Consider the following 27,087-nt stretch of genomic DNA (forward strand, 5'->3'; position numbering starts at 1 on the left):
CGGTGATCACTGAGGGTGCAAATGTCTATTTGCACATAAATAGAGAAGAGAGAAACCCCCCAGCACGCCGTGCATCCGTTTGAGCTTGTCTCATATGTTTTGTTAAGCTAATGCAGACTCAGGGTCCCTGACGTGCTGCTCGCACAATGAGGATGCTTCACATAGTCACAGCTTGTGTGTGTGTGTGTGTGTGTGTGTGTGTGTGTGTGTGTGTGTGTGTGTGTGTGTGTGTGTGTGTGTGTGTGTGTGTGTGTGTGTGTGTGTGTGTGTGTGTGTGTGTGTGTGTGTGTGGTGAAAGGAAACGCATGACACATATTGTATCACACAGGACCCAAAGGTGAAAGACAGTGGGTTTATGTTCCGATCATCAACATGCTTCACCCACAGCGTCACCGGCGCCTCCATAACGCGCTCCGGCCTCCAGCACACAGCTGGCGCCCGCCGCGTCACGAGCCGTTTAACCGGCGGCGTCGCCGGGCAAACGGGGGCCGCGCGGACGATGAAGGAGCCACGGGCGAAGCCGACTGGAACCGTCCCGTTCGCATCCATTAACCCAAGTAGCGTCTCCTTGGCTCGTCTCCATCAATGATAACAAATGGCGCCACGGTGCGCGGGCGCTTGAGTCACTTCCTGTAACAGTGACAGGAGCGACTCATGGGATCAGCAGCAACATTTGACGGCGATGTCCCCATTGACCTCTGAGTGAACAGATCTATCTGCATTATATTTGCTAGCACCAGCTAGCCGAGCCGCGACAGACCAAGCCTGGCACACGCTGTGTGGTTACTGCAGCATTGCCTGGGCTGCATTTGATTTAATTTGAACAAATTGCAATGTCAATTTGAATTTCATTCAAAAGTGACTTGTGGAAGAAGTGACCCAACCATCTGAATCCATTTGGTTCCTGTTATGGTATATGGACGCAGACTTGCTACCAGATTTTTTTTTTTCTTTAACAGGATGAACACCATTACCCCACACATTATATGTGCATTACCCAAGTACAAACACATTCTTAGACTTTGAGTCCATGATCCTGTTTTCTGACGCAACATACTGTAATAACTGGTTTGTGTCTTCAAATTCTTGACGTTTCACAAAATATTGACTGAGTTTACATATAATATGAATATTTTGTCTGGTTAATTAAATTTATTTGTCATTTATTTCATACTGTATCGTCACCTTGTGCTAGGTGATAATAATTAAGCAATAGGACTTGATTTACCTGCATAACAGGTTCAGATAGGTGGGAGGTCAAACTCAAACATCCTTCAGGACCCATTTGTTTGACAGCACACTGCCACACTGGAAGCCATGACACTCTAAATGAAGATAAGTGTCACTGCGAGGACATTGTCATCAAAAAATGAAATCAACTCAAGTGTTCTGCAGATCCTGATGGGACGAGAATAAGAAGAGGGAGCTCTGTGTTCAGCCACAGATCCAGAACGCTCTGCTGCTGTCACAGCGAGTCTGAATTAGTGAGCAAAGCCAGTGATACAGTAGTAGAAATAATACTAAGAACTATAGTGTCTGTGTATGTTTTTATATATATATATATATATAAATCCACTGGCAAAGTCAAAGTCAGTGTGATTATACCTTAGTCACTGGGTCATGATGAAGGCAGATGCCGAGGAACATTTCCAGGCACAACGACAGGGGATTTTTCACGGAGGCTCAATTAAGGACAGACCCACTCGTTGGGAGTGAAGCACATGCTGCAGGCGCTAAAAACCTGCTACATCTACTCTCCAGTTCCAATAAGAGGACACGCGCGCACGCACTCCAACGTCCACGGGAGTCGAGGCGCGTGTCCTCGAAGCGGAATGCGTCCAACGCATCGCACGCGTCCTCGCCTTTCATTTCAATAACAGTCCATCTGTCTCCGTGCTAATTAGATCTGTCAGCGCGGAGCCTCTCAATCCTGAGACGCTTTCCACAGGTGTGTGTACATAAACCCAAAAAAAAAAAAAAAAAAAAAAAACGTCTGTGGAGCATTTAGGTGCGTCTCCTGTTTACTCACGGCTAAGTGTTGTGGACGTGGAGGAGAATATCATTTTAATGGCTTTCAGAGCGCTCGAACAAGGCTGTCACTTCACGTTCCGCCAGGTGATCTTCACGAGAGACGCCGGAACGAACGCGCCCCCCGCACGGCTGAAATTAAACTGCCCGTTCCAATTATGACACAGACACAATCCCCCGTCACAGAAACCAGCTTGGTTAAAAGATTCCTATAAAAAAAGGGCTTTGAGCTGGTTTTTCATCTTTGTTAGATTATATTTATCGTTTTTCTTTTTTTTTTTTTTTTTGGTCTTTCCCAATATCTTTTCCTTTTGTTCACAATGTGTTTTACAGCCTGGTGAGTTGATATGAAAAGACGATTGAATTTAAATATCCGTGGTGTAATTACACTGAGATGCTAATCCAGTGATTTGTGGTGTGGCTGATTCAAAGAGGCCTTTATCGCATCCAGTGGTGCAGAGACGGATTCAAGGACGGCAACAACTGGCTACACACGGGAGGGAAAAGCAGCCAAACCCCAAACCCACTGAGCAGGTGAAAGACTGGAGAAGTAATAAAAATGATCAACCGCCGCCATGAAGCCTGATTCTGTGACGAGCCGTTTACTGTCTGGCGGTTCATGAGCTGTGACCGTCCAGTAAAGGCGTCACCGTCGGACAGACTCTGGGGATGAATGGAAGGTGTGCAGTGTTTGCACACGGAGTCAAAGCTCCTGCTCCGCGGCGCTGAGCTGCTCTGTGCGTTCCTGGAGCTCACGCGAACTTATCTGACCTTGACAGACGCCGTGAACACCCCATTACGCACCTCCACCTGGTGGACGGGACCTATCGCTCACCGCTACAAAGACCATTTACCGAGCTGCTCATTAGGGAAATATCGCTCCGGTCCATAATCTTTTAGGCTTTTGTTCGATTCCAGTTTGCCGACTCGCAGCTCGGCGCAGACAATGGCCGTTCTCTGAATCACCCGCCGATGATTCACCGAACTCCTTTCTGTCCTCGCGCTTCCTGGCGCTTCTCTCCTGCGGCCGCTCCGTCGACAGCTTTATTTGTGCAGAACTGCCACCGACTGCGTGTTTTTTTGTTTAATACTTTATTTGCGGTAAAGTCCATATATTGCGCCCCCCGTCTGGCAACAACAACCCTGCGTAAAATCACACATCTTGCTGATTTTAATCGTCAGTCGAGCGTGGACGCGAGCCTTTTGACCCTGTCTGCACATTCAATGCGCTCGGCTGCTGTCGCATTATTCACAGCTTAAACATGCTGGCAGTTTCAGTTAATGTTAAAGTTGACCCAATAATAAAGTATCCAGGGGCCCTGTGTCACTCAAGAATGATAGCACATCTTTTTTGTTGTTGTTGTTGTGTCTGTGTGGTGTCACATCAGAGGGGAGCTTGAGCACAATGAGACTCCATGATGCCGTGCAACGTGTTGTCTTTCAAGGCCTAAACCAAAGGATGACAGGTCATTATTACCACAGCAGACCCAACAGCTGCTGTGAACACTACCCCCCCACCACTAGCACCACAATGATTCCCTCACCACGGATGCGTGAAAGGAGCCATGACTTGTGGGAGTGTATTGTGCTCGTAGCTCCCCAGCGAAGCATGCTGCAAAGCAAAATTCACAGCGGGTCATAACGTTTCTATTCCCGTGGGCTTTTTTCCCATAATGTGATGTGTGCACGGTAATTTGCACCTGGTGGAGGACGTTCAGACACGCGCATGTATTCACTGTGTATATATACACAATATGCAGACAGTATTTAGTGAAAAGTGGGAATAAAAGGGAGAGAATGTGAGCAAAAAACAAGAAGGAACAACAAAAATTAGCACAAATAGGAACAAAAGGACTGTGAAGGCAATTATTACAGAGACATAATAATTAGGAAAAGAGTGGGTTAATGAAAAGGAGAGGTGAAGAACAGAGGCTAAACAAGGTGAAGCGCCGTGTTCTCATCCAGCCAGGTGCATCATGAGCTGCTCCTCCCACACACTGCTCATGATCACAGCCCCTCACAGACGTGTGGGTGTGCGTATTAGGGGGTGTTTTTACGGTTAGGGGACCGTGGGAGATTATCGTGCCTGCTGGATTATACTGTGGAAAGCTTCATTAGCGCTCACAGTGTGCGTGCGTGTCCTTTTCCATGGCCACGGGGCTTTTCAGACCGCCGCCTGCCGACTAAGTGCTCGCTGTCTGCCCTGTAGACATATGTCTCAATGTGCGGCCCTGGAGGGCTAAGTGGGAACAAATAAGTCAGCCTTGGGAGCAGTTCACTGTCACCGTCCCTTTATGAGACGAGGAGGAGGCCGGCGAAAGCGCTTATGGAGCAGTCGCCGTGTGTAATCCGGCTGCAGTCCCAATCTGCAGCACCTCTGGAGCTGGAGCTGAAGCCGGAGCTGAAGATGAAGAGCGGCGAAGGGCGGCCGGAGGACAGAAAACATCCACATCGTGTGGGAATCTCACCGCTGTGTCATAATGTGGAGTCAGGAGAGGAGCGAGCGGCCAAGTGGACAATTTTCTGCCACTCTCGCTTTCTCTCGCTAGTGATTCTATTCAACTTTCAGAAAAGCACCTTTGCTCTCTTGCTGGTCCATTTTCTCCTATTTGCTCCTCTTATTTTTCATTATCTCTAGATGTCATTTTCATCTCCTTTTATCTCTCTGACAGGGTTTTCATTTTCTCTCTTTCTCTGAGGATTTCCTTTATCCCTAAAAGTCATTTTTGCACTCTGCACAGTAAATCTGTTCTTCCAGTGATGTGCTGTATAATGATGGTATCTGTGGAAGCCACATGCTGGAGAGATGGAGGCACTGGATTTCCGTTCATTGCTTTCTGTGTCTTTCTATGCCACCAGCTCTGTTATCCCCCCCTGTCTCACCTCGTGGAAGTAAAGCCATAACCTCCATTTGCACAGGTTAATGTGCAGCCACCTCAACATGAACACAAACCCAATAGCAGGTTTCCTTGCGTGGGTGATTGCTCACTCTCTCTACTGTGTCTTGTGTGTTCCTCTATTCCTTCTTTGTCCCCGCGTCTCTTTTTAGCTCCCTCTGTTTCGCTCTCTCTCCCTCTCTCTCTTCACCTTTTAAATTGGACTCTGGCAACATTACGATGCTTTTCTCATTATTCCCATCACTCTGGCCAAATTGCCTTGTCTTTCAGGACCATTGGGCTCTGTTCATTGGCTGCTCCTACAATCAGGAGCCTGCACAAGTCTTTTGCAGTCTCAGGGCTGTTCCAGAGCAAAGATGGGACCAAGAAATGGATTCAATTCTATAGCAAATAATAAAACCTCGGGCCACTGATGACGACTCATTCCACACTGCACACACACACGCTGTGACCGATTTATCTAGGAAGATGAACATGCTCGCAAGGAGCTGAGATAACACACAGTAAAGCTGTGCTACCTCGTATCCCTTCTTCTGGAAGTTTAAATTAAATTTATTCAGTTTAGATAAAAAAATTATGACAAAACAGCAACATCTACATAAAGACACAACATTGTGCAGCAACAGTTGCCAGAGGCTTTGGCTGTGGCACAAATACTGAAAACTTTCCATTTTCTAACAGGAAGAAGACAAATGTCTATCACTGAATCAATCAGCTAAATATTTAGCCTTTTCTCTGTGCATGTGATACATGCAGCCTAATCAAATGTCATTTATACAGTATGTCCTGTAGCTGGATCTGACTCCTTTATTATGTATCAAACAGCCATTAAGTGTGATAAAGTTTAACAATAGTATGCAGAGTTAAATTAAACTCAATAGGAAGCTTGTCATTTATTGCGAGTCTCATCTGCATTTGTTTGTAATTACAATCATAAAAACACTCATGTTCACGTGCCGGCACAATCAAATCCACCTGAAAAAGTTTCATCTTACATTACCCATAAATCGAATGAATCTGTACGAAATCTTTACGTCTTAAATTTGACGCATTCTTAATAAATTCTCTTGCACTGATTTGGTGTCAGACTTCTTGGATCAGGTCACCTTTTCGAGGCCTACCGGCGACGGAGCGGCTCTCTCAACGGGAGCAGACAGAAAACAGGACGCATTAAGACGGACGGCACAAAAAGAAAAGCACTGAATCAAAACTGGGAGACAGTGGCCGAGATGAAAAGACGACCGGAGGAGGTAGACAAAACGTGGACGAGAGAGATCTGGGAAAAGAGCAAAGCAGACGGGGGAGCGAGCGGGCGAGCGGGAGAAGAGTGGATGAGCGAGCGAGAGGGGACAGTAAAAAATGTGGAGTGGAGGTAAATGCTTTAGTCCTTTTGAGTTCACCCAGCTATGAGTCAGGACGAGCTGAATAGATTTCCTCTCTTTCACTGTCTGCTGCAGCTGAATACCCACTGCTTTGCTTTTCTCTTCTGACACAATACACAGCTTTTAGCAAAGCCATTTTCCATTTCAGAGCTGCCTGCTGGTCATTTTCAACGGAACAAAAACACAAACTAATAACGAAAACAGAAAAAACTGCAGAAGTCCCAGTAAAATAACCCAAAGTTGTATTCTGTGCAGAGCAAAACAAACAACTTCTTCTTTTCCAATTGGGCCCAGTTTGACGGGTCTATTTGTATTTGTGTCACCGGTTGAGAGTCAGGTGCCGACTGTTGTCGCTCTTTTGTTGCTTCCTGTCCTGCGTCTGCCGGAGGTCCCCTCCTTCACGGGGAGTTTTCCTCTCCTCTGATGCCGAGTGCTGCTCATGTGGGATTTGTGGGGTTTCCTAAATAACTCCATAAAGGCGTCTCTTTTATTTCACATGGTAAAGCTTCTTATGCCTGAGCTCTGCGTCACTTTGCATCCGTCTCCCTATAAGGAACCTGCGTAAAGCACATCAAACGGGCCGTCAGACGGCGACGCGCGTTTGTAGTCGCTTCCCTCTCACTTTCTCTAAATCCCCCTCCACTATCTTTTCTCTCAGGCATGACCTAAAACAAAAAGGGACCAAAAACTTCAAAAAGCTATCACCTCGTGAGCCGCTGTTGTCTGCCGGGCCCCTTCCCTTTTTTTCTAGCGAGCCATTCCCCTGCTTTCATCTTCCTCTTTCAAAGGCTTCCGTTTCCTGTGGGACAGAAGTGACAACATATTCTCCTGTAGCTTTCATATACAGTAAATAAGGGGGAGAACCCCCCCCCCCCCCCCCCCCCCCCTCCGCTATCCGGTTTTCTTCTGTCTTCTGCGATTTAAAGGTGGGTTGAAATGACAAGCAAAAAAAAAAAATTTTTAAATCCTGCAGCCTGAGCTGTGAGGGGACGATAAAGCGGCTATGAGGGATCAAAAGGACTGACACGCTCTTGTGTCGCTGCTGTCTGCTCAACGCCACGACAACGAGGTAAGGAGTGCTCCCGGCGTTCACCGGGGATTGCATTCAATTAACAAATAAACAGCTCAATGGCAGCGCAGCACAAAAGGCGGCATTATGCTTTATTGACAGGAATTATTATGGGTATTGGCTTGTGCCGGTGCTGACATTAAACTGCTTTTATGGAGCCCGTTACTATATAAACACACACTGCGGCGCCAACAAAGAGCATGTTTCACACATGTTCGAATGACTTTGGGGATTTCTGTCAATACTGTGCCCTGAACTCCCTGAACTACAGAAATAGTATAACTTAATAATTGAACGCACACAGATTATCCCAGTAGCAGAATCGGTTAGATCTGGGTCATACTCAGTCCGACTGTAAAGCATATACATTATTGATCCACTTATGATTGGAGCGCTAAGACATTTATTATTGATTAAATCTAAGACTGTTTGGACAGAAGAGCGAGGCTGAGATTGGTTAGACCTCCACTACTGAAGGGATGTGAAACCTTCAATCCGTTACATGTAGACAAATATGTGGATTGCTCAGGTCTTTTGACTGCTGCACCGTTTAATGTTAGTTACACACAAGAGCACAGGACTATGTCCAAGTCCAAGCTTCAGGGATTGGTTCTCCGAGTGTCAGAATGCTCACTCAGTAAAGGACTTGTTGTTTCATTCTAGACAGACGACTGTGGATTATCACACATCCTACTAATGAACATCTAATCAGATCAGGCTTTTAAGGTAGGGTTGATATTTTGCAGCACGCTGCAGTTCCATTACTGTTTTGACAGCATTGTGCTTTTGTCACTTTGTTGCAACTTCCTTTGATGTCCTTTTTTTTTTCTGAGAGGCTAAATCTTTTCAACACCAAAAATGAACCTGCACACAGGGAATGTGCTTGAGAGGTGCATTCATTCCATTCATCTCTTAGAACATTATCCCCACGGATCCTTTGTCGCTGTGACTTTAGTTGAAGCCAGACTAGGAGACAACTGCATTTTAATTAAAGACATTTGTTGCACTTGGACACTGCACGGTAAAGAAAAGCACTCCGGCATCGCAGCCGCATTTTAAAGAAGGAAAGAAGTTCAGGTTCTTAAGGGGTCGGGTCACGCTGTTAAGACATCTAGAATCGATTGAGCTACCGCAGGGTCAAACTGTAGGAGCTTCCAGTACAGAGAGGTAAGGTCAGATTGAATGGGTTATCTCAGCTACATCTCTGTACCAGGACATCAGATGGAGATGCTATCGGTTCCAGGAATAGCCTGGTGAGAAAAAGACACAAAGGTCCAGTTCATTAGCAGGCGGCCTGTCACAGTGACGGAATGCTCCCACCGTTTTCTGCCGCAACATCTTAAGCAAAAGCACACACAGAATAAAATCTCACCAGAGAGGGAGCAGCTATAAATACAAAGCATTATTTAAAGGGCAGAATTACTCAGACGTTCCTACAGTATGTAATGAAAGTAGACAATGTAGTTTTGTTATAGTATAATTCTTCTTCAGTATTAATAGAAGACTGTCAATTTGAAACACTGAAGGTGGAAGTCCTCCTCGCTGAATCCCCCAAATAAGATGTAAATGAGTCGGAGCACTAGTTACTGTAGTTACACTCTACTCTGCGTTACAGTGTTGACAAATTCCCAGCGGAAACAACCTATTATATTACTAAATCCGCCAGTAAAAAACTGACAACTCCCCTGATGTACGTGGTGAAGTCTGACTTGTTTCAGTAGAAGCTGAAAGAACTCCACCTTTGCAGACATGAAAAGCGTTCTCCTGCGTGTCTGTCCTCAGGTTGTGGTTTGCAGCCTCGTGTAACGTCATGTTTCCTACAGTGTCACAGACTCACAATGTTTACTCCCTGTAGTAAAGACGCACTCCCACGGCGCTTGTAACAGCCAGAAGTGTTTTTTTACACCCTGCTTGATTGTGTGACATGTGGGTGTCATGAAGACTTACACGCCGGCGTCGCACTCTACTGTTTCCTGCTATGAATACCTGAGTGCTGTCAAACGGAGACGTCTGATTGGACGCCTTTAGCCCGGGCTGAGCGGACGTCTCCTCTTTGGAACCAGGTGCTGCTCGGGATGCACGGCTCTCTCCCGGCGCCGCTGCCATTATCAGGACTGACACAGGCACACGGGCCGTAATCCCCATTGATTAGAAACCTGAGATCAAAGGCTTCCACCGCTGTCACTCTCACCTCCTGGCTCCCTTTGCTAATGCTGCCTCTGTTTTTGCACAGCCGCCCTCCTTTCACTCCCAGTCTTTGTGTAGATGGTTTTATGGCCCTCGCTCCTTTTGCACTTGATTAAATGCGCTGTAGAGGCCTATAACCAAACACTGAGCTTAATTAGAGCCCCTCCATCAGAATAAACAGACCCGTTCTGAAACAAATGCTCTCCGACCACATAATATTTAGTAGCTTTGCAGATTCCAAGTCGTGGCTGGCTCTGCGGGAGGCTCCTTGTCTCATATTTGAAAGCTGCAGGAGTTACAAAACCATTTAATCAATGGGAAGGTTTGTATTAAATCAACAACAGTAAAACAAATGGGAGCCATCGTGGTGCTTACTCTTTCATTTTGCTTTCTGTCTTTTTCTCTGTCTGCTGCAATTGATGCCGCAAGTAGCCTGATAATAGGATAAAGATGTCAGCGATGTTGCCCCAGCTGCTTTCCATGTTCACTCCAATACTGCCAGCTATTGGAGAACCAATCTATAAATATATTCGCAGGCACACCACAGCAACTGGCTGATGATTGGTGTTAGCTTCATGTGTTTGAGTTTAAACTAGCCAAGTACGAAATGTTGAGTCCTCCACTGAAGAACCATGTGCTGTACAGGGTTGTAATAAATGATAGCTACACTAATTTCTTCTGTTTGGATTTTTCTGGATACAGTTACAGACAGTACAATGTTAAAAACTTAAACCTGTGTGGAATATCACGACATCATGTCTCTACTTTGTCCAGTCCTTTGGCTGAAAACTTAATTAAGCAACGATGACGCCTTAGCCGTATAACCTGTGTGTAATTAGGCCTATCCCCAAACCAAAGTGACACATGCTGTCGCCTGGTGAAGCTGCTTTAAGTCATTGCTTATGGGTTAAGATGCAGTGGACATCTCTGCCAACTGCTCTACACCTCTGGTGGGTTATGTGGGTGGAAATATTTACTGTATATTCTGTGCCAACACTATCAAGACGCACATAATGCAGCACCTCAGAGTGCTATATTAGATTAAACATACTGGAACTATGCAGCAGGGAACACTTAGCACAAACATCTAGTACTACAATGTACACAGTTAGGAACAGGTGGGTTGGGTGATAAAATTCAGCTCCAGCAATCAGCATTCATGTTATTAATTTGAAACAGAATTAAAGAAACAAATTAATTGGGGATTTTGGAAATGGAAATATCTAAAACATCTTTTGACGATCTCTTTGCAAAAACAAACAACCCCAGATAACAAAAAGGAGTCAAACACAGGGTCTTACAACACAAACAGCCGAACAAATGCTCTCTCAGATCAGGTGCTCATATCACATTTGTCTTAGTTTGACACTAATCCTCCCTCTGTTGGTTCAGTCAAAGGTGTGTGAGTGTGCGTGTGGGTCTGTGTGCGTACCTTGTGATACCGAGGTGACAATTCATTTGTGTTCTTATTAGACAGCCAGTTGTGGTGATGAATACATACATGGAAATTAGTCCGAGATGAGGGCTAATTGTCTGATTAGATGTGCTTCAGGTTGATAGATGCACAATAAGCCCATGCACATAAAGTAGTCATTAAGGAACATTAGACCATTAAATTGAACATTACAATATAGCCAGAGGGAAAAATATGGATGTTCATTAATGTGTCTCTCCACGTAGCCGTGTGTGTTTATATGTGTGCGTGTGTGTGTGCGTGTGTGCAGTACCTTTTCTGAAGACTTTGTTCTCTTGTTGCCACTCTCTCTGACTTTGCACCTGTCCAGGAGAGGGGAGAGATGAAATTAGCATTACCCCAATTACACATTTGAACTGCATTCTCCCCGCATTAAGAGCTCAGCGTTCCCTGGGAGTGACTTGGAATGCAAATAGCTCAAAGCCGTAGCACCTCCAGCACGGCGGAGGCGTTTATTTCCCCCACACGGCACATACAGTACTGCAACACCCACAGGTAGGAACAGTCATTCACACTTCACTTGGTCCTCATAGGTCGGCACGTCTGCTAAAACACAGAGATGTTACTGTAAACTATCAAAGCAGCAAACAAGTGCTGGCTCCGCAGAGGAACAACGCGGCGCCGGAGGGGAAGAGTAACACACGTCCGTGTACCTGGGCAGACAAACGCTCACAGACTCAGGTGCGTCCACTGCCGACAGTATGGAGATCCCTCCACCGACATGAAAAGCATGCAGTGCATCCTCTCCTCTTTGCGTGTGCTGCAGAGGCGCCTTTGTCGCAGCCACCTGCTGAGGCCTGGGCACACAGCAGCGCCGTCGACTCAGAACCGGGCCCGGCCCGCTCCTGAGGGCTTCGCGTTCACCCTCCGAGAGATAAAATGACACGCTTTGTTGGCCAGGTTGATTTCAGCTCAGAGGAATTGCAAATTCTCTCAAATAGGTTTTATGTTCACTGGTGTTCACCAGCGAATAAGGTCGATTAGGCGAACCATGCTCTGCTGTTGGTTCCTACTATGTAGTACGGTAACGGCAGAAATTAACATATAAATTAAGAGTGTTTCATATCATCAATGACATTTGCACATTTTAGATCTTAATGGATTTTATTTATTTTATCATTCATACTTTATGCTGTATTTTATTTCACAAAAGCAAAACATCTCCTGAGAGATAATAAAATATTATTATATATAACGTTGTTCTGAGGAGGTTTACAATTTATAAAATATCATTTGACAGCAATGTTCATTAATGCAAGAAAGCAGAGGGTGGAAAAAGAAATAGTGTTTATACTGCAGAAAGAAAAATGTATGAACACATCTGCTACACATATACAGTATGTGTGTGATTCTATAGATGGTCCAGAGGTCCAGAGGCTCTTTACATAACTAGGCTGCATTTGTTCACACACTTTTTATCTCCTGATGGACTTTAATTCTTCAGCACAACCATGTACAGGTCATGTCAAATGATTAGAATCTCAGAAATAATCAAGTCAGCTGCAGCCGTGAATTTGAAAAATGCATAAAAAAAACCTAGAGTCAACAATTCCCAGACCCATCTTCCACCATAAATCACTCATGAATATCAAATCTGAAAGCTTAAAATCATTTTCAGTGCCACGCACGCACACAAATGCACACAGGCTTTTTGTATTCCTTTTATACGCCGTCCCACTGAGAGGGGAGAGAGTTACAGATGATCCTGTTTCCTTTCTCCGACGCCTTTGTAGTTGTGAGAGCAACACAGAGGAATGCTTGAATATAAATCATATTGTGTTCTGGCAGTTTATTTGCTTGCCCAGCACCCATCCAAAAATGCTGTGGTGGCGAAAAAACACAGGGCTTAAGAAATGCAGAACGCAAATGAATGCGTATATTTAATTTCAATCCCACCGTCGCGGGTTGGAGCCCGTCCGAACAGCGCCAGCGAGCGCCGGGGGAAAGTTGAGAATGGGCTCCTGAAAAGCATGTGGCTCCCACAAAACACGCGCGAGGGAGCCGGGCTCCCGGAGTCTCGGAGTTTGCACAGTGCGGCGACGACTGGGGGTGAAGAGCTTTATTGTCCCTCCGCTTGTTGACTTGCTTCACAGCTCCATCTGCTTTTGTTTGACGGCCAATGCAATGAGCAGTTTGTTTTATTTAATCAATGACAAAGACAAGTGACAGCAGACGCAGTCAGCAGAAAGCGGCATATGCCAGGAGCAGCCCATGCTGCAGCGCGCTGTTTCATTTGGACTGAATAAACTCAATGATACTATTTTTAACTTTTTACATCCTAAATGCACATTTTTTAAAACTTATTTTATGGAATATTCTTGGATTAAAGGCTTTTTTTTCCCCTAAGGGAGTCCTCGAAGGCAGCAGCTCCCATTGCTTTTAAAACCCTGTGGTTATACAGTACATCTCCTATAAAATGTTTAATATACTGTACAGGTTTGCAATCATTTTGAAGAAAACGCAATTCACACGTTGACCTGCTGCGTGCAGGATGTCCTCAGCCTGAGCAGAGGTGTTTCCTGCATCACAGCTTTTTAATTTGACTGACACAGGATTGTCCACACGTCAGATTTCAGCGGATGAGCGTGAAATATTTCCTACGAGCATCATTGTGCGCTGGGAAAGTCAAACATCTAAGTGGAGCGAGGGAAGGGGATAAAGCTGGCAGTCTCACAGTTGCGAGAGTCTAATGAATACTAAGTGGCGCAGACATGGTGTTTGACAGCAGTTTGTGGAAAACGGATCCGGGTCCCATTTCACTTATCGATTTCACTACATATTTTGTCGCTGCTCTGTGGCATTCAGCTCTGTCCGAGCTCATTGCGCTTTCGCTGCAACAGTTGCTCTACATGTACACCGGCGGGTTGAAGCTGAAGTTAAGACAACTGTGAAAACATGAATTCACAACATTAGCTCAATATGCGCTAAGTACTGTATACGGTATTCTACTGTGGTTTTAAATGAACTATGCACTAGAGGCATGCACTGTACACAACAGGTCGCAGAATCCGAGCAACCTGAAGAATCTGGACCCTAAAGATTCAATAAGGGCTTGTTGGCTGCAGAGTTATTTTACCAAATTAGCAGAATCCATAACCACTGTGACAAAATTTTTGATAATTAAAAGCAAACTGAAGTGCAGTCAATTAATTGGTTCAGTGGTTTCAAACTTTCTCAAGAACAAAAATAAAATAAATGTCTTCTTTTTAATGTGCACATAAATCTAAAAACACAAAAAACTGATATTAACGTCTACGTTGGTAAAGCTTAACATAATTCTGTACCCAAGCTGCTGGAGCCACTACATAAATCATATTGGCTTTATTGAATTGAGGAAGTATGAAATATCTCAGATGATAGATAGTTGGTATTTAGTGAAGATGGCACATACACAGCCACTGGTGAATTCTATTGTGTGTGTAAAAAAAAAAAAAAAAAAAAGGAAACCATAGAGAGATACAGATAATAAGACTGAAAGGCATCCGCTCTCTGGCACACACACACAAACACCGCACACCATTGTACCCTACAGTAGGTTTGGCTCTCGTCTCAGCGTCAGGCTTGTCTCTCAGTGTGCAATTTTCTATCAGTGGACGATCCCATTTCCGTTGTTTTGATGCAGCAGATGGATTCCCTCCCACTAACCATTCATCACCTGCCACGCTCAAACCTTCCTGTGCCCCCTTTACGTCAATGAAAAATGGGTTTCAGACCCTCTTTTTCCTCAAGAAAATAAAAGTTGTTTGCCATGCCATCAAACGGGTCTCATTGAATGGTCAGGCTGGAACTCCTGAGCAGCACAGGTTTTTATTGCATTTTGTATTTCACAGCACTGCAGAGGGACCGTCCAGGATCAAATAATGGTCATGGCTTAGCCATAAATTAATGAAAAGACATTTAACGCAAACAGGCTGCATGCCTTTAATTATAAAGAACTCATTTAAAACTTCCCTTACTTTTATATTAATAAAAAGGCCAACTCAGTTTAAATTATTCCATAAATTATTATTAAAAAAATGAGAAGGATTTATTTAAGTAAACACTGTTCATAACTCACAACAACAGCGGTGGGGGTAACAGGACAAATATAGCTTTCCTATTTCGACCGGCGTAATTAATCAGTTTGTTGAATACACGCAAATGTGTTTCAAATGCCAGGATTTAATTTAGAAATTGCTCCACTGTGTCGGTAAAAATAATGAAACCAACACTGTCAGAGCCCATTTATGGAAGTGAGGGCAGCTGAAAATGGGACATTTGCTATCTCTGCAGAGCAGGAAATGGGATTGGAAGTTAACTACACTTACAACAGCGGCTGTTGCTTAATCTTCACGTGAAGTGAAATTTCAGTGATGGGAAGCAAAACTTTGATTTTGTGGCTTTGAGTTCATATGCAATGAATAAGCAGTATAGGGGAGCAAGAGAAACTGTTTTGTTCTGTTCTGTTGACTCTTGGGCAGGGGGTGGGGTTTGTGGTGCCCAGGTAGCTCCAGAGAACCAGGGTGGGTCCAAGCAGACCCAGGAGTATATGGGAGTGGGTGTTTTTTGGTGTACTGTGAAAAGTGATGACTGAACTTCATGACTTGAAGAGTTCTGCCAATGGAGGACACCAGGAGAAACTGCATCCATGATTTTTGACCTTAATGACCTGAAAGATGCACAATTTAAATAGAGTATGATGAAACATAATTTTGCATCTCTTGATGAGAACTGTTACAGGCAGTTTGCTTGATTTGATCACAAGCCAAAAACCCCGAGCCAGAAAATAACAGCTGCAACTTAGCAGAAAGTTGGTGAGAATCACTGTGATTCGACCGTGTTGCCTCATCAAATTGCCTTGCAGTGGTTGCTTTTTAGGCTTATTTACTTCCTAATCATGCTCAAACTGGGATGTGAATGCTTTTAGCTATTAGGCACATTTTCAGTGTAATGAGCTGCAATTTGTTCTCAAGTTAGACTCCTCAACTTCTGGAAGTTGAATTATCTGATGCTTTATATCACTTACTGTGACGATTTAATCTGATTTGTTTTTCAGTCATTCATTCTCTGTATATCTGTTTTCTAATGTGATCAGAAATTATCTAAATGCAATCTACTAATATGCACAATTCTAAAGTGCCACCTTATTTCCTTGTGCTAGAATATATCTGCCTCTGGCCAAAGCCTTGCAGCCAGATACATTTCCCTGTTCAGATGATGTAATTTGCAGACCGTTGTGGCCAGGACGACATTCTAGTTTGAGCATTCAGACAATCTGATGCCAAAATGGCACCAAATGACATCATGTGCCAAATGCAGAGACAGGTTTTAATGCAGAGTAGATGGTAGGAATCAGGGCAGAAACATGCTCTCTACTAATAGGAAACACAGAAAGTGCCCACCAGACTCTTAATCGGCACATTCCTAAAACACTCCAACCACAATTATGTGTCATGTGTCCACAATGACTGTCGTGAAACTACAATGTAAAATATAACAGACTGGAGATGTGTGGGTGAAGTGAATACTTTATTGTGCATTAACATGATTAAAACGGCAGCATAGCTGCATCTCATTTCTTCCCACACAAACCGTACTTGCACTGGCTCGTACCGCGATACGAGTGTGTGTGACTCCACAGGCTTTGACTCAGGGATGAGGGTGGTAACACGCGCTGGTCAGGGCATGAAGCAAATGTATAGGCATAGAAGAACGCAGGCAGATACAGCACAGAGCATACTGTACACAGGATTATATTTTGCTGTATCAGAATAAGTAATGATGTCACTGCATCTGCACAAGATAAGTGCTGTTCACGTGACGACAGTTCCCACATAAATCTCTCTTTAAATCGCAGCCACCGAACCCAAATCCTTCTTGTACCAAGCTTGTCTGCACTGTTGAGAAATGACTGAGACAAATCCCATCACCGGAGGTAGTGGCAGGAACACTTTCTTCACCCTTCGCCCCCTGTGAAGTCAGATGATGAGAAGCGCTGACAGTGGAACAGAGATGTGTTTTTGAGTGAGGCTATTTCTTTTAACTAATCAAAGATTTTGTTGCAGCTCCTTATTTAGAAATGATTCATAACTTCGGGAGCTGGCAGACCCATATGACAAGACTGGCGTATGATTCAATCGAAAATCTGCTGTTTTCACAAACCAGTCTCTGATTATTTCCAACCAGCAAGTCATCCTCAACAGAACTACCTAAAAACCATAAGCGCGTAGATGGATTTGAGCCTTACCACAAGGTGAACGCTGACTTTCCTTTTCATCTGCCTTCTCTCTTTGTTTCTTCCAAGGCTTTTAAGTATCTGCTCTCTAATGCACTTTTCTATCACAGGCCGGCAGACAGAGGTCAATACAGCAGCCATTTAAGTTGTCACGCTAACTCAAAAACCTTCTCTGCAGGTAAATACTTTGGATGAAAGCCCCATTTACCTTTCACAGCCGCCTCATCAAACACATGTTGTAGGACTTAGCATTAAAAATGGGAGAATTAATCCCCTTTGGTTTCTCAGATCTATGTGGTTTTAGACATACAATGCAACCAAGCAAGTCTGGCTGTGTTTGCTGCTTCAAATTCAAAACGTGATCAATCAAGGGGCCGCGCATCACGCCTTCATGCCTTGTACCAAAGCAGCAGTGAACAACCAGTAATCTGAAAAAAGTCCTGTATAAAGGTGCGAGGGAAACTTAATTGAATCAAGACATTAACTACATCGTCAGTGCTGAGATGAAAAATGGCGGCAGAAGGAAACATCAGTTCTGGAGCGATGAGGAGACTGTAACCTTCTTCTAATTAGTACACAGAACAAACAAAAATGTCACACTTCTACTGTGTTCTCCACACACAATGACATTTCTTAGAGACTGATGACTGCTGCTCTTTTAATTACGCCACCTCGGGGTGCATACTCTTCCGCACAGCCCAGAGTAATTTAACCTTTTTTAATTTACTATGATAAACACGCACGCAAGTTTAAGTTTTTTTGTGTAATTCATTAACCCTGAGCTTGTGATCTGCAGTTGAAACAGTAAAAGAGGCACTTTCCGGCTGCGCTAGCATGAGCTCCGGTTGGAGTAGCAACATGCACTGTTCCACATATTACACACAAAAGGCTCCATCGACCTCCCCTGTGCTCGCTGGCTCTCACACATACTCATCACGGTTTTATAAGACAGGACGCCGTTGCCAGAGCAGTGTGAGGAGGTTAGGGCTGCAGGTCTGGCTGTGGGTATCCTGCAGGATGACTGGGATTGTAAAGGGAGCGTGGGAGAGAGGTGGAGAGCACCACTCAATCAATTCCTATTGAATGTCACTCCAGTGGGAACATAAGTGATACAGACCTACAGGATATAACAAGTCTGGGCATTTCTTCACATCTGAAAAACAGCGGCCAGCTGGGCTTATACTAAAACTGAAATTGCTTCAGAGAAGTCCGACCACTACAACATTTGATAAATGGCGATTTACCTATTACGTGCTATTGTACAGCATGCAGGGGCAGCACTTGCTTAGTCGATAGTGCGGTTGTTAGAATCGCTGGGGTCAGAGTGTGGGTGAAGGCATGCACACACTGTGGTGTGTGGAAAGCAAAGAGATCCTTTTTAAACCGCACAGATACAGATAGTAAACATAAAGGTCTAAATTGTGCAAGCAGAGCTTCATTTGGTTTAATCTGGACAATCTCCACCCATCATAAAACTCATTACACTACACTTTATGCTTATTAAAGCAGAGGGGAGTGAAAATATTGAACTGTGGAAAGAGAAATGAGAGCTTGAGGAACAAAATACTGTAGGACAAACTGTAAGTCAAATGTTGGGGCTGGGGATGTCAAATCCAACACAGTTATGAAATGAGTTAATCAGGTTCTGGAAAGGTTAATCATGTTCTAAATGCAGCCAATTAGAAAAATTGGTCTTACAATAGTTATACAACTCAAAGTGTTTAATGGGTAAAAATCTCTTGTTAAATGCTCTTGATTTAATAAAATCAAAGTGAAACCTGTGATGCCTGCTACAGCTGAGCCTGGACCCACCATCCAAATACATGTTCACTCTGTCCTGATGGAGGAGGCGAAATCTGATTTCTGATGGAATTATCAACAAGGATTTGATTAAACCTAAAACAAAAAAAAGAACCTTTACCTAAATTCATGACACATTCACAGGCTGAATTCAATTTGTGGTTAACCAGGCGTGACTCGATCACAGCCGCCATCACTGCGGTTGTCTGATGTGGAGGGGAAACTAAAAGGACGCAACATTAGCATCATGCTCAATCAGTTTGGTTTCAGAAGGAAGGAGCAGAGCTGTGCAGCATTGTGCTGTACAGTGTGTGCATCCTATTACCAGAGTAACTAACAGGTTAAGAAAGAGTAATGGTGTCTGAGAGCACAAATCCAAACTGAACACGGGCTCAAAGTCCGTGTAGACCCAATAATTTACTTTCCCAGTGTCCACCACACTTTAACAACCGCAGGCACCACTGAGCACGTTCAACAGCTGTCGAGCATGCAAATTCCTCTAAATCCTTAACATTCAGAAATATCATCACTGCCGCATGGAGGCTGCTTGACAGCTTAATAACACAGGAATCAGCCTTTTTCCCCCGAAACATTGAAAACCGCAGCCACTAAAATAAAGATAACATTTAAATGAGTCAAACAAGACAGAGTTCAGGTGCAGCGGCTCCGACTGCTGACGCCTTGAATCTTAAGATTCTTCTGATTCATTTTTAGACAAATCAAGAGCTTTCGCATCAAACCCTTAGAAGTCTACTTCTCCACATAAATGCATTACAGTAGATTAAAGCTTCGTGCAGCCGTCGAAATTAAGAGCAACAGTGGAAGACAACAAAAGGTCTGATAATCTGAATACATCCCAGTTTTGGTCTGAACAGAATATCTGTTCAGTCAAAATCAAACACACACCCGGGTATAACCGCTCTTAGCCTTTTGGCTAACCAGATGAATCACCTGCTGTAGATGTGGTCAGGTTTTTATGAATACATTAACTGCTACATTGGGCCTTCGCCAGAGCTTTAAAATCGAAAATACGTGAACCCAAACTGAGTGTCAGGTACGACAAAAAGGAAAAGGAGAGCTGTATATGAACGATATCCTTTTCCTCTAACAGACTTTCCAATAATATCCAGAGATGCCTCAGCTTGAGCAAAACTGTAAGTGTAGTGAGAGGGAGCTTTGATAAAACTTTTTCTATTACCTCAGTCGTTGAAGCAAAACCAGTGAGTAAACGTTATGGGTTTTATCGATTCCTAGGAAGCTTTTAATTCGTCGAACAGAATATATATTCTTATTTTCAGTGTGATGTCAAGGCTTTTTAATGAAGCTGCTTAAAACAGGAGTGTAAGAATGGGGCTGCTGTCTGCTCAGTATTATACAAGTCTGCTTTGCAACAGAAGTCTCACAAACAGAAACTTTTAATTTTCGGGCTTTTGCTTGGTTTTCCAAGTCACTTTGTATAAAAGCGTCTCCCAAATGACTAAAAATTGGCTCCATGTGGTGTCTGACAAACTATTATAGTTTTGAATAGCCCAGAAATACACACACGCTCGCCTATAAAATCAATGATACAATGATTAAAAATATGCAAATAGTAACTTCTGAAACCACAGATGAAAATCAGAGAGCGGCTCCCCCCCCATCCCATCCCAGTTCACTCACTCCGGTTGCCTGTTTTTGTGCTGTCATCTTGCTTCAGTGATATTTGCCACCACACAGAACAGAGATCAAGAGCGCGTCTGCACGGATTCGTTCGCTTTGTTATGACACAGGATTCTGCTCCGGTGCTCTGTGCTAAATGAGCAAACGCGCGCAGACACTGACGCGCCGTGACAGATAGCTCTGTGCGCACAACTTGATAAAAGACGGTGTTATTTTTAGATTATTGATTCGCCAGTTACGCAATGAAACTGGTCTTTCAGAAGCCTCCCCGCAGCAATCAACTTTAACACGCAGCCCCGTTCGGCGCATCATAATATGATCAATATATCATCTAAAGTGCTGACGACACAGAAACACGCCGTCATTATCTGGAGAGTAATACAAGAATACATTAAAAACCACGCCGAATACAACAACGCCGCTGCGAGATGACAATGTTTTATATGTGAGATTCCTGAGATGGAGCCAGTGGAAGCACACGGCTCCTTGGAAAATCATCCATCATCCCAGCATCTAGAAAAGAATGAATACATTATTCTATTTTTAGGGAGGGGTTTCTGCATTGTGGGGTTACACTACATGCTTCCATTATCTCCCAACAAAAATGGAAGCGGTCCAGATGATACACAAGGCAGCAAATTATCTTATCAGTGAGGAAAGTCATTTACAGACGGGGTCAGAAGTAATGGAAAGTCATTTCCACCAGGGGCTGTTTTCCATGTAGGATAGCGGCCGCGCTGCCATCTGAACTAGGACAAATGGCTGCCTCTCGCCCAAATCACTACAGTAACCCAGACTAAGGAGCTAAGTGGCCCCAGCTGAAGGCTTGGATGGCTAAATGCTTCCCTTGGTCACAGCCACAGTGCTGTCGGAACAAGCTGCAGTGTGAATTACAGCACAAAGCATGTTTGCAGGCTGTAAAGGCCTGCTTTATGGGGATGCTACTGTACACAGAAGGTGTTTGAATCTACAGTACAAACAGGAGATCCAGATCAAGTTTCAAAACTGGGGTTAATATTTATACTGAGCATTAACTAAGCATTAGTAAAGACAAGTGATTTTTGGCAAGGAGACCAAAACCAGCTCACGTGAACATTCCCATCAGTAGCAAAAGCTGGAAGCAGATAATGAGTGACAGAGGTCCTAGAAAAGAAAAAGCGAAGGCTTGAATATTTTAATGCTGATGTAAAAGTACTGGACATTTTAATATGCAATGCAAAGCACATTTTTGAAGGGACGTAGTAAATCTGCATAGTTTCATACATTTTACTAGATACATTGAAGCACAGTTGTCATTTTGCTCTACCTAAGCTCTGACACTTAAAATGTTTCCTGATAAAGCTTAGAAAATATTCAAATAGTATTTTAGTCAAGTAATGTAACTCAAACCAAAACATATTGTGATCTTACTAGCTTCATAGTTATTGTACATAGTTCATAGTTATTTTATTATATTATGCTATGACCTGTACTTTATGTACAGTATGAAGTATGTTTTTTATGGAATGAAATATTTGGCTGTAAGCTAAGAAATATTGATACTGACTTTCTGGAGGAGACGTTTTAGAAAAGACGTTAATTAGTTCTAAAAAGTTCTGAAAAGTATAAACACAAATTCAAAGAGCAAACATAAATCAAAAGTGTTTAGGTAACAAAGTAACTCACTGAGTGATGGAGATGTAATAAGTTTCGATTTACCTCACAAATGATGATGGCAGTAGTGACGGGGTGATGCATTAACACTGACAGGGCACAATTAACACAATAATCAAATGGCTCATCTAAATTCTGTGGGCATCGCTGACAAATGGTCTTCGGGAGTTTTTCTCAGCTCTGCCATTAATTCTACTGTTACAAGGTTATAATATCTCAGTTTTTAAGTTGGGACTTTATTTATTGTTTGAAGGAATAAATCACAGCACGCTGTCTGTCAAAGGCTGAGAAATGCTGTCAAAAGCCCATCATTTTTGATGCAGGAGCTGGAAATAGAACATGAGGCGAACAACAGAAGAAATGCGCCGACTGCCTGCAGTACAAAAGTCAGAGACCGGACCCGTCTCCTACGGTCTGACATTCATAGACAGGAAATAAACTGCACGCAGTGTGTGAGTAAATAAGACAAATTAGACCTTCCTTTGATTTCAAATTGCAAATGTTTTTAACTAGATAATGAGATCCTCTCAACAGTTAAGCAGTAAAGCAAGTAATTGCTTTTTCATGGACTCAGATTCTGAATTTCTATCATGTGGTGAGACTAACAAAATCCAATCACTTGGATAGCAATTAAACTCCTCAGTGGACTTCTGACATGGTTCAGTTCCAAGGTAATCGCGCAGCTCACCGTGATCCATATGGAATTTCCATACAGGACATGCATGATGTTTTCTATATTTAGCAGAGCTTACGTTTATTTAAGCCATGTACTGCTGCCTTGTACAATGACTACGTACAGTACACCATGCAAATAAAACTCCTCTTCAGTACAGTGTTAACTCAGTGTCTCTGTTTGCACAAATTTGCATTTGAAAGAAAAAAGTGAACTGATAAAATGAAATAGTTAAACTTAAATATGAAATATTCATGTCAGAATAAAGTTGCATTAGGAAGTATGAGAAACACAATTTGCTGTTTACGGAGGTAATGGGCGTGCGACCATTCTGTTGGACCACTGACTCATGTAATCCTTGGGACCTCCTGCCGTTTCCATCTTTGAGTCTCCCTGTGACCACCCACATATGCTGGGCTGTCCAACAGCAGGAGCAGACTGCATTACTGGGCTGGTCCCAGCGAACGGCTGCTGCTTCGCTCTGACCCCTTCACGTGCGCTTTCCTTTGCCTCCGTGTCTATGCCGGTGCCTATTTGTGTATCCGTGTGCCCTGACTGAGTTCAAATAAGGAAATGGAATCCATTGTGGGATTTTTCCCCCACCCCCAGCGAACCATTTTCTTTTATTACTTCACCTGCACTTCCTTGAGCCACTGGGTGTGCTCCCACGCTGAAAACCCCGGACAAGCATCAGCAGCATCTTTCTTGTGGACAGAAGTGCTGAGTGCCTATTACTTCTCAGCAGACCACATAAAAACCACAGCAATTAAATGCTATTGGCCCATTCAACTTTGTCTTCTTCGAGGAAAAAAAACGGGCGTGAGTGAGCGGGAGAAGAAAGGCGAAGAAGAAAGTCAATTTGAAAGCAAGAAAGAAAGAGGGGCCTCAGCTGATGCTGCTTAACAATGAGAAAGATTTTTATGTCAGTTGCCTGAAATGGTAATAGAGGAATTAAAGACTGTGAAAGTAGCTGTGAAATTAGAGCTGATGAAATACAGCACCTGTTCTCAAAGGGACATGAGAGAGCTCCTTAAGGTACAGTGGGAAGTAAAAGTAGACTGCAGCATGGGAGTTACACTAAAGCCTCCACTTTTAACTAAATTTATACTTGAAGTGATTCTGCTGGTGCTGCATTGTTTTTTCCAGCTCAAGTAAGAAGCACCCTTAGTTATTTCTGTAGGAAACAGCGAAGGAGGGCTGGTGGCAGGGTGTACAGCACAGTGAGCTTCAGGTCATCTCTGCCTGATCTTCAGCGGTAACTTCACAATAAACCAAGCAGCTCCATCAACAGACGCAAACGTGCTCCAACTTTAAAATACCGGCGCCGCTTCTAATCTGAATGCCGTCAATACGTTGTTGATGAACTGTGTGTGTGTGTGTGTGTGTGTGTGTGTGTGTGTGTGTGTGTGTGTGTGTGTGTGTGTGTGTGTGTGTGTGTGTGTCGCTCCACACGCAGCGCCCCGCGGTCGACAATTTCAACAATATAGAAATGAGCTGAGAGAAATATATCACTAACAAATCCAATATGGGCTGCGCTTCTTCTGCAGCTTTACCTCAATGACCCCCAAACTCAAACGCCGAAACTGAAATACTGCCTATCGCCTTTCTTCAGCTGTGCTGTGTGCTACAGCTCCCGTAATGTAATGGAATATCCAAACAAAGATAAGCAAAAATCCAGCACATACTCTGTGAGAAGAGTGGCACAGGGTCTCATTCAAAGCTACTTTTGTCTGTGATGTTGTCAGTCCTGTGACCAGTGGCCCGCCCAGGACGAAGCCCAGCGTTTGTGATTATAAACCATGTCGTAGCAGGATTATTGTCAACACTACAGCCGCTGCTGTACTGTAACCGTGGCTGCTGCCACGCTAGAAGACGGTTCTCATCCGTCACACTGTGCCCTCCTTCAGCCCAGACAGCTAAAAATAAACGCCTCCAACCTCTCGCTAATCAGTGCATTCATGTGAACGCAGGTACACAACGCACAGAAAGCATAAGGAGCCGTACTGAAGATTACTAATGGCTCCTTGTCTCATTAGCAAGCGGATCGCATTAGGTATGCTTCCAAAGCCCGATCTAGACGCTGCTTTGTGTGACCCTTCTGTTACAATCAATGTTTTAATCCATCTCTTTCTTTGTCCCGTGGCATGTTCGTCTTGTGCCCTTTTCTTGCCAACTTTCTGAAGTATTTGTCCCCGTGCCGTTCTCTGACTGAGTCTCTGTCTTTGTCACAATCCCCCTCTGCTGACCAGACAGATATATTCAAATGGAGGTAAAGGACACGGCGCTGCATTATTCAAACCCCCAGATAGGAAGAAAAGTGGACAGTGACAGAATAATTCTGCAGGTCATTTGCTGAGACAACAAATCTGAATACAACAGTAAAGCAGGCGAAAGGCTACCGCACCCAGGAGAGGAGTTAGCACATATTTTAAGCTTTTGCTTCCTCTTTATTTAACTATTTGGCTAGCTGATGTTTTAAGGCATTCTAGAACAAGAACCAAACAACCTGTTTATAATAGTTAACTAACAGATTGGGTCTGTCACTGAGTTTTAAGCACCAAGCACACAGTCAGAGCTGGCGAATGTGTGCTGTGATATCAGGGGGAAAAGCGAATGCCCAGTTAGCTGGCAAGCACTGAAACTGCTGTGAGCCTCAGTTGAAACACTCTACCTGCCATATCCTCCAACCTAATGTGAGAAACCAAATGAGTGGAACCGATACCTTCCAACGCTGCCAAGCTCGTTCAGGTCACATGACGAGGGAGCCTCTGGTTTCAAACGCTGTTTGCGATTGACATAATCAGGATGCCGCTAACTTCTTTGAAAGATCCCAATGTCATACGTGGTGGTTGAAAAGTAAAGAGTGAACAGCTGGTTGCCTGCTCGAATTAATTCACTTTATTTAAGACTGCCTACACCATTTTTACACATGAGTTAGTGTAATAGGGTTTGGCTGTCGGGATGAGTGACGTATTCAAAGCATCTGTCGCGCCTACAGCTTTTCAAGGATGAGCAACAAGCAGTAAAAATAAAAAAGGGTGTTTAAGAACAATGTGGACTATTCTTTAAATGTTACCAGGAGATAAAGGGAAGGATGTGAACAGAAGGAAAATGTGTAATTACTATAGGACATTGGTAAATTTGAAATGTAAATTGCAGGAAATTAATAAATGTTGGGTTTAATAAGAAGGATTTGTTGTGTTTTGTACTTGGTACAGTTTTATCTCAATATGTAGAATGTGGGAAAGATCATTAAGGGATAATTAAGGTCTGGATTGAACGGTGGCATCCTCTAATAAGTTATTATCAAAAATATTGAAATGGAATATCTGATTAGTTGTGCCTCCTGACATGGTGATCTGTTCAGACCACAGGGGGGGAAAGCTTCTGATTTTATCCGATGAAAACAAAGAGGTTGCCAATAGCCTTTGGCTATCTCCATGTGCAAGTAAGCACACTGTTTCCTCACAGTCGGATCGATGCTTCTCGATTAGGCCGCCCTGGCCAAAAGGAATGCAACCGCTTTCCCATTCGTCAGTGACTCAGACCTTCCCCATTAATAAGTGCACACATACTGTAACAAAGCACACCGAAGCTTGTGCCTACACACACACACACACACACACACACACACACACGCGTACCTACGTACCCGCTACAGCGGGTAAACAGGTACCGATATCACAGGCACTGATGTCACAGGCATCAGTGGCACGCAGATGTCAGTTGTTCCATGGCATTTAGCACAAACGTCAGATAGCGCAGAGCGCTGGGTAAAATCAATGGGCATTTGCAACAATCAATGGCCGGGGTCCTATGAGAAGTAATTAGAAAGGCAAACATGCAATGTGGGCTTCTTCCTCCTCTCTGTCTCCGCTTGTGCCCATGGATCCACTTTTGACATATTTGTTAAGATGTGTTTAGTAAATATGACTGCACACTGACTTGGTTCGGCTCCTGTCAAGGTATTCAACCCTCGCTTAAATAAAATATGATCCCTGTGCAGCTTGATTCCTTTTACAGAACTATTTCAAACAATGAAAAGCTTCTT

At 43.7% G+C, this 27,087-nt stretch overlaps 1 protein-coding gene across 6 annotated transcripts in view; it reads right to left on the reverse strand.

The window, feature by feature from the left end:
• Positions 1-27,087, reverse strand: part of tnr (tenascin R (restrictin, janusin)) — a 108,313-nt gene that overhangs the window by 44,623 nt on the left and 36,603 nt on the right. For 5 of the 6 annotated variants that reach the window (XM_029130807.3, XM_029130809.3, XM_029130808.3 and 2 more), the window contains 2 exons: positions 11,291-11,339; positions 7,013-7,106 (listed from right to left, as the gene is read on the reverse strand). In XM_029130807.3, the coding sequence (XP_028986640.1) occupies positions 7,013-7,080 (68 nt within the window). In that variant the 5' untranslated portion in view covers positions 7,081-7,106; positions 11,291-11,339. The remainder of the gene's footprint in view (positions 1-7,012; positions 7,107-11,290; positions 11,340-27,087) is intronic. The other variant, XM_029130810.3, reaches the window with a different exon arrangement.

The sequence above is a fragment of the Betta splendens genome, chromosome 17, assembly GCF_900634795.4.
Source record: "Betta splendens chromosome 17, fBetSpl5.4, whole genome shotgun sequence".
Classification (NCBI taxonomy): Eukaryota; Metazoa; Chordata; class Actinopteri; order Anabantiformes; family Osphronemidae; genus Betta; species Betta splendens.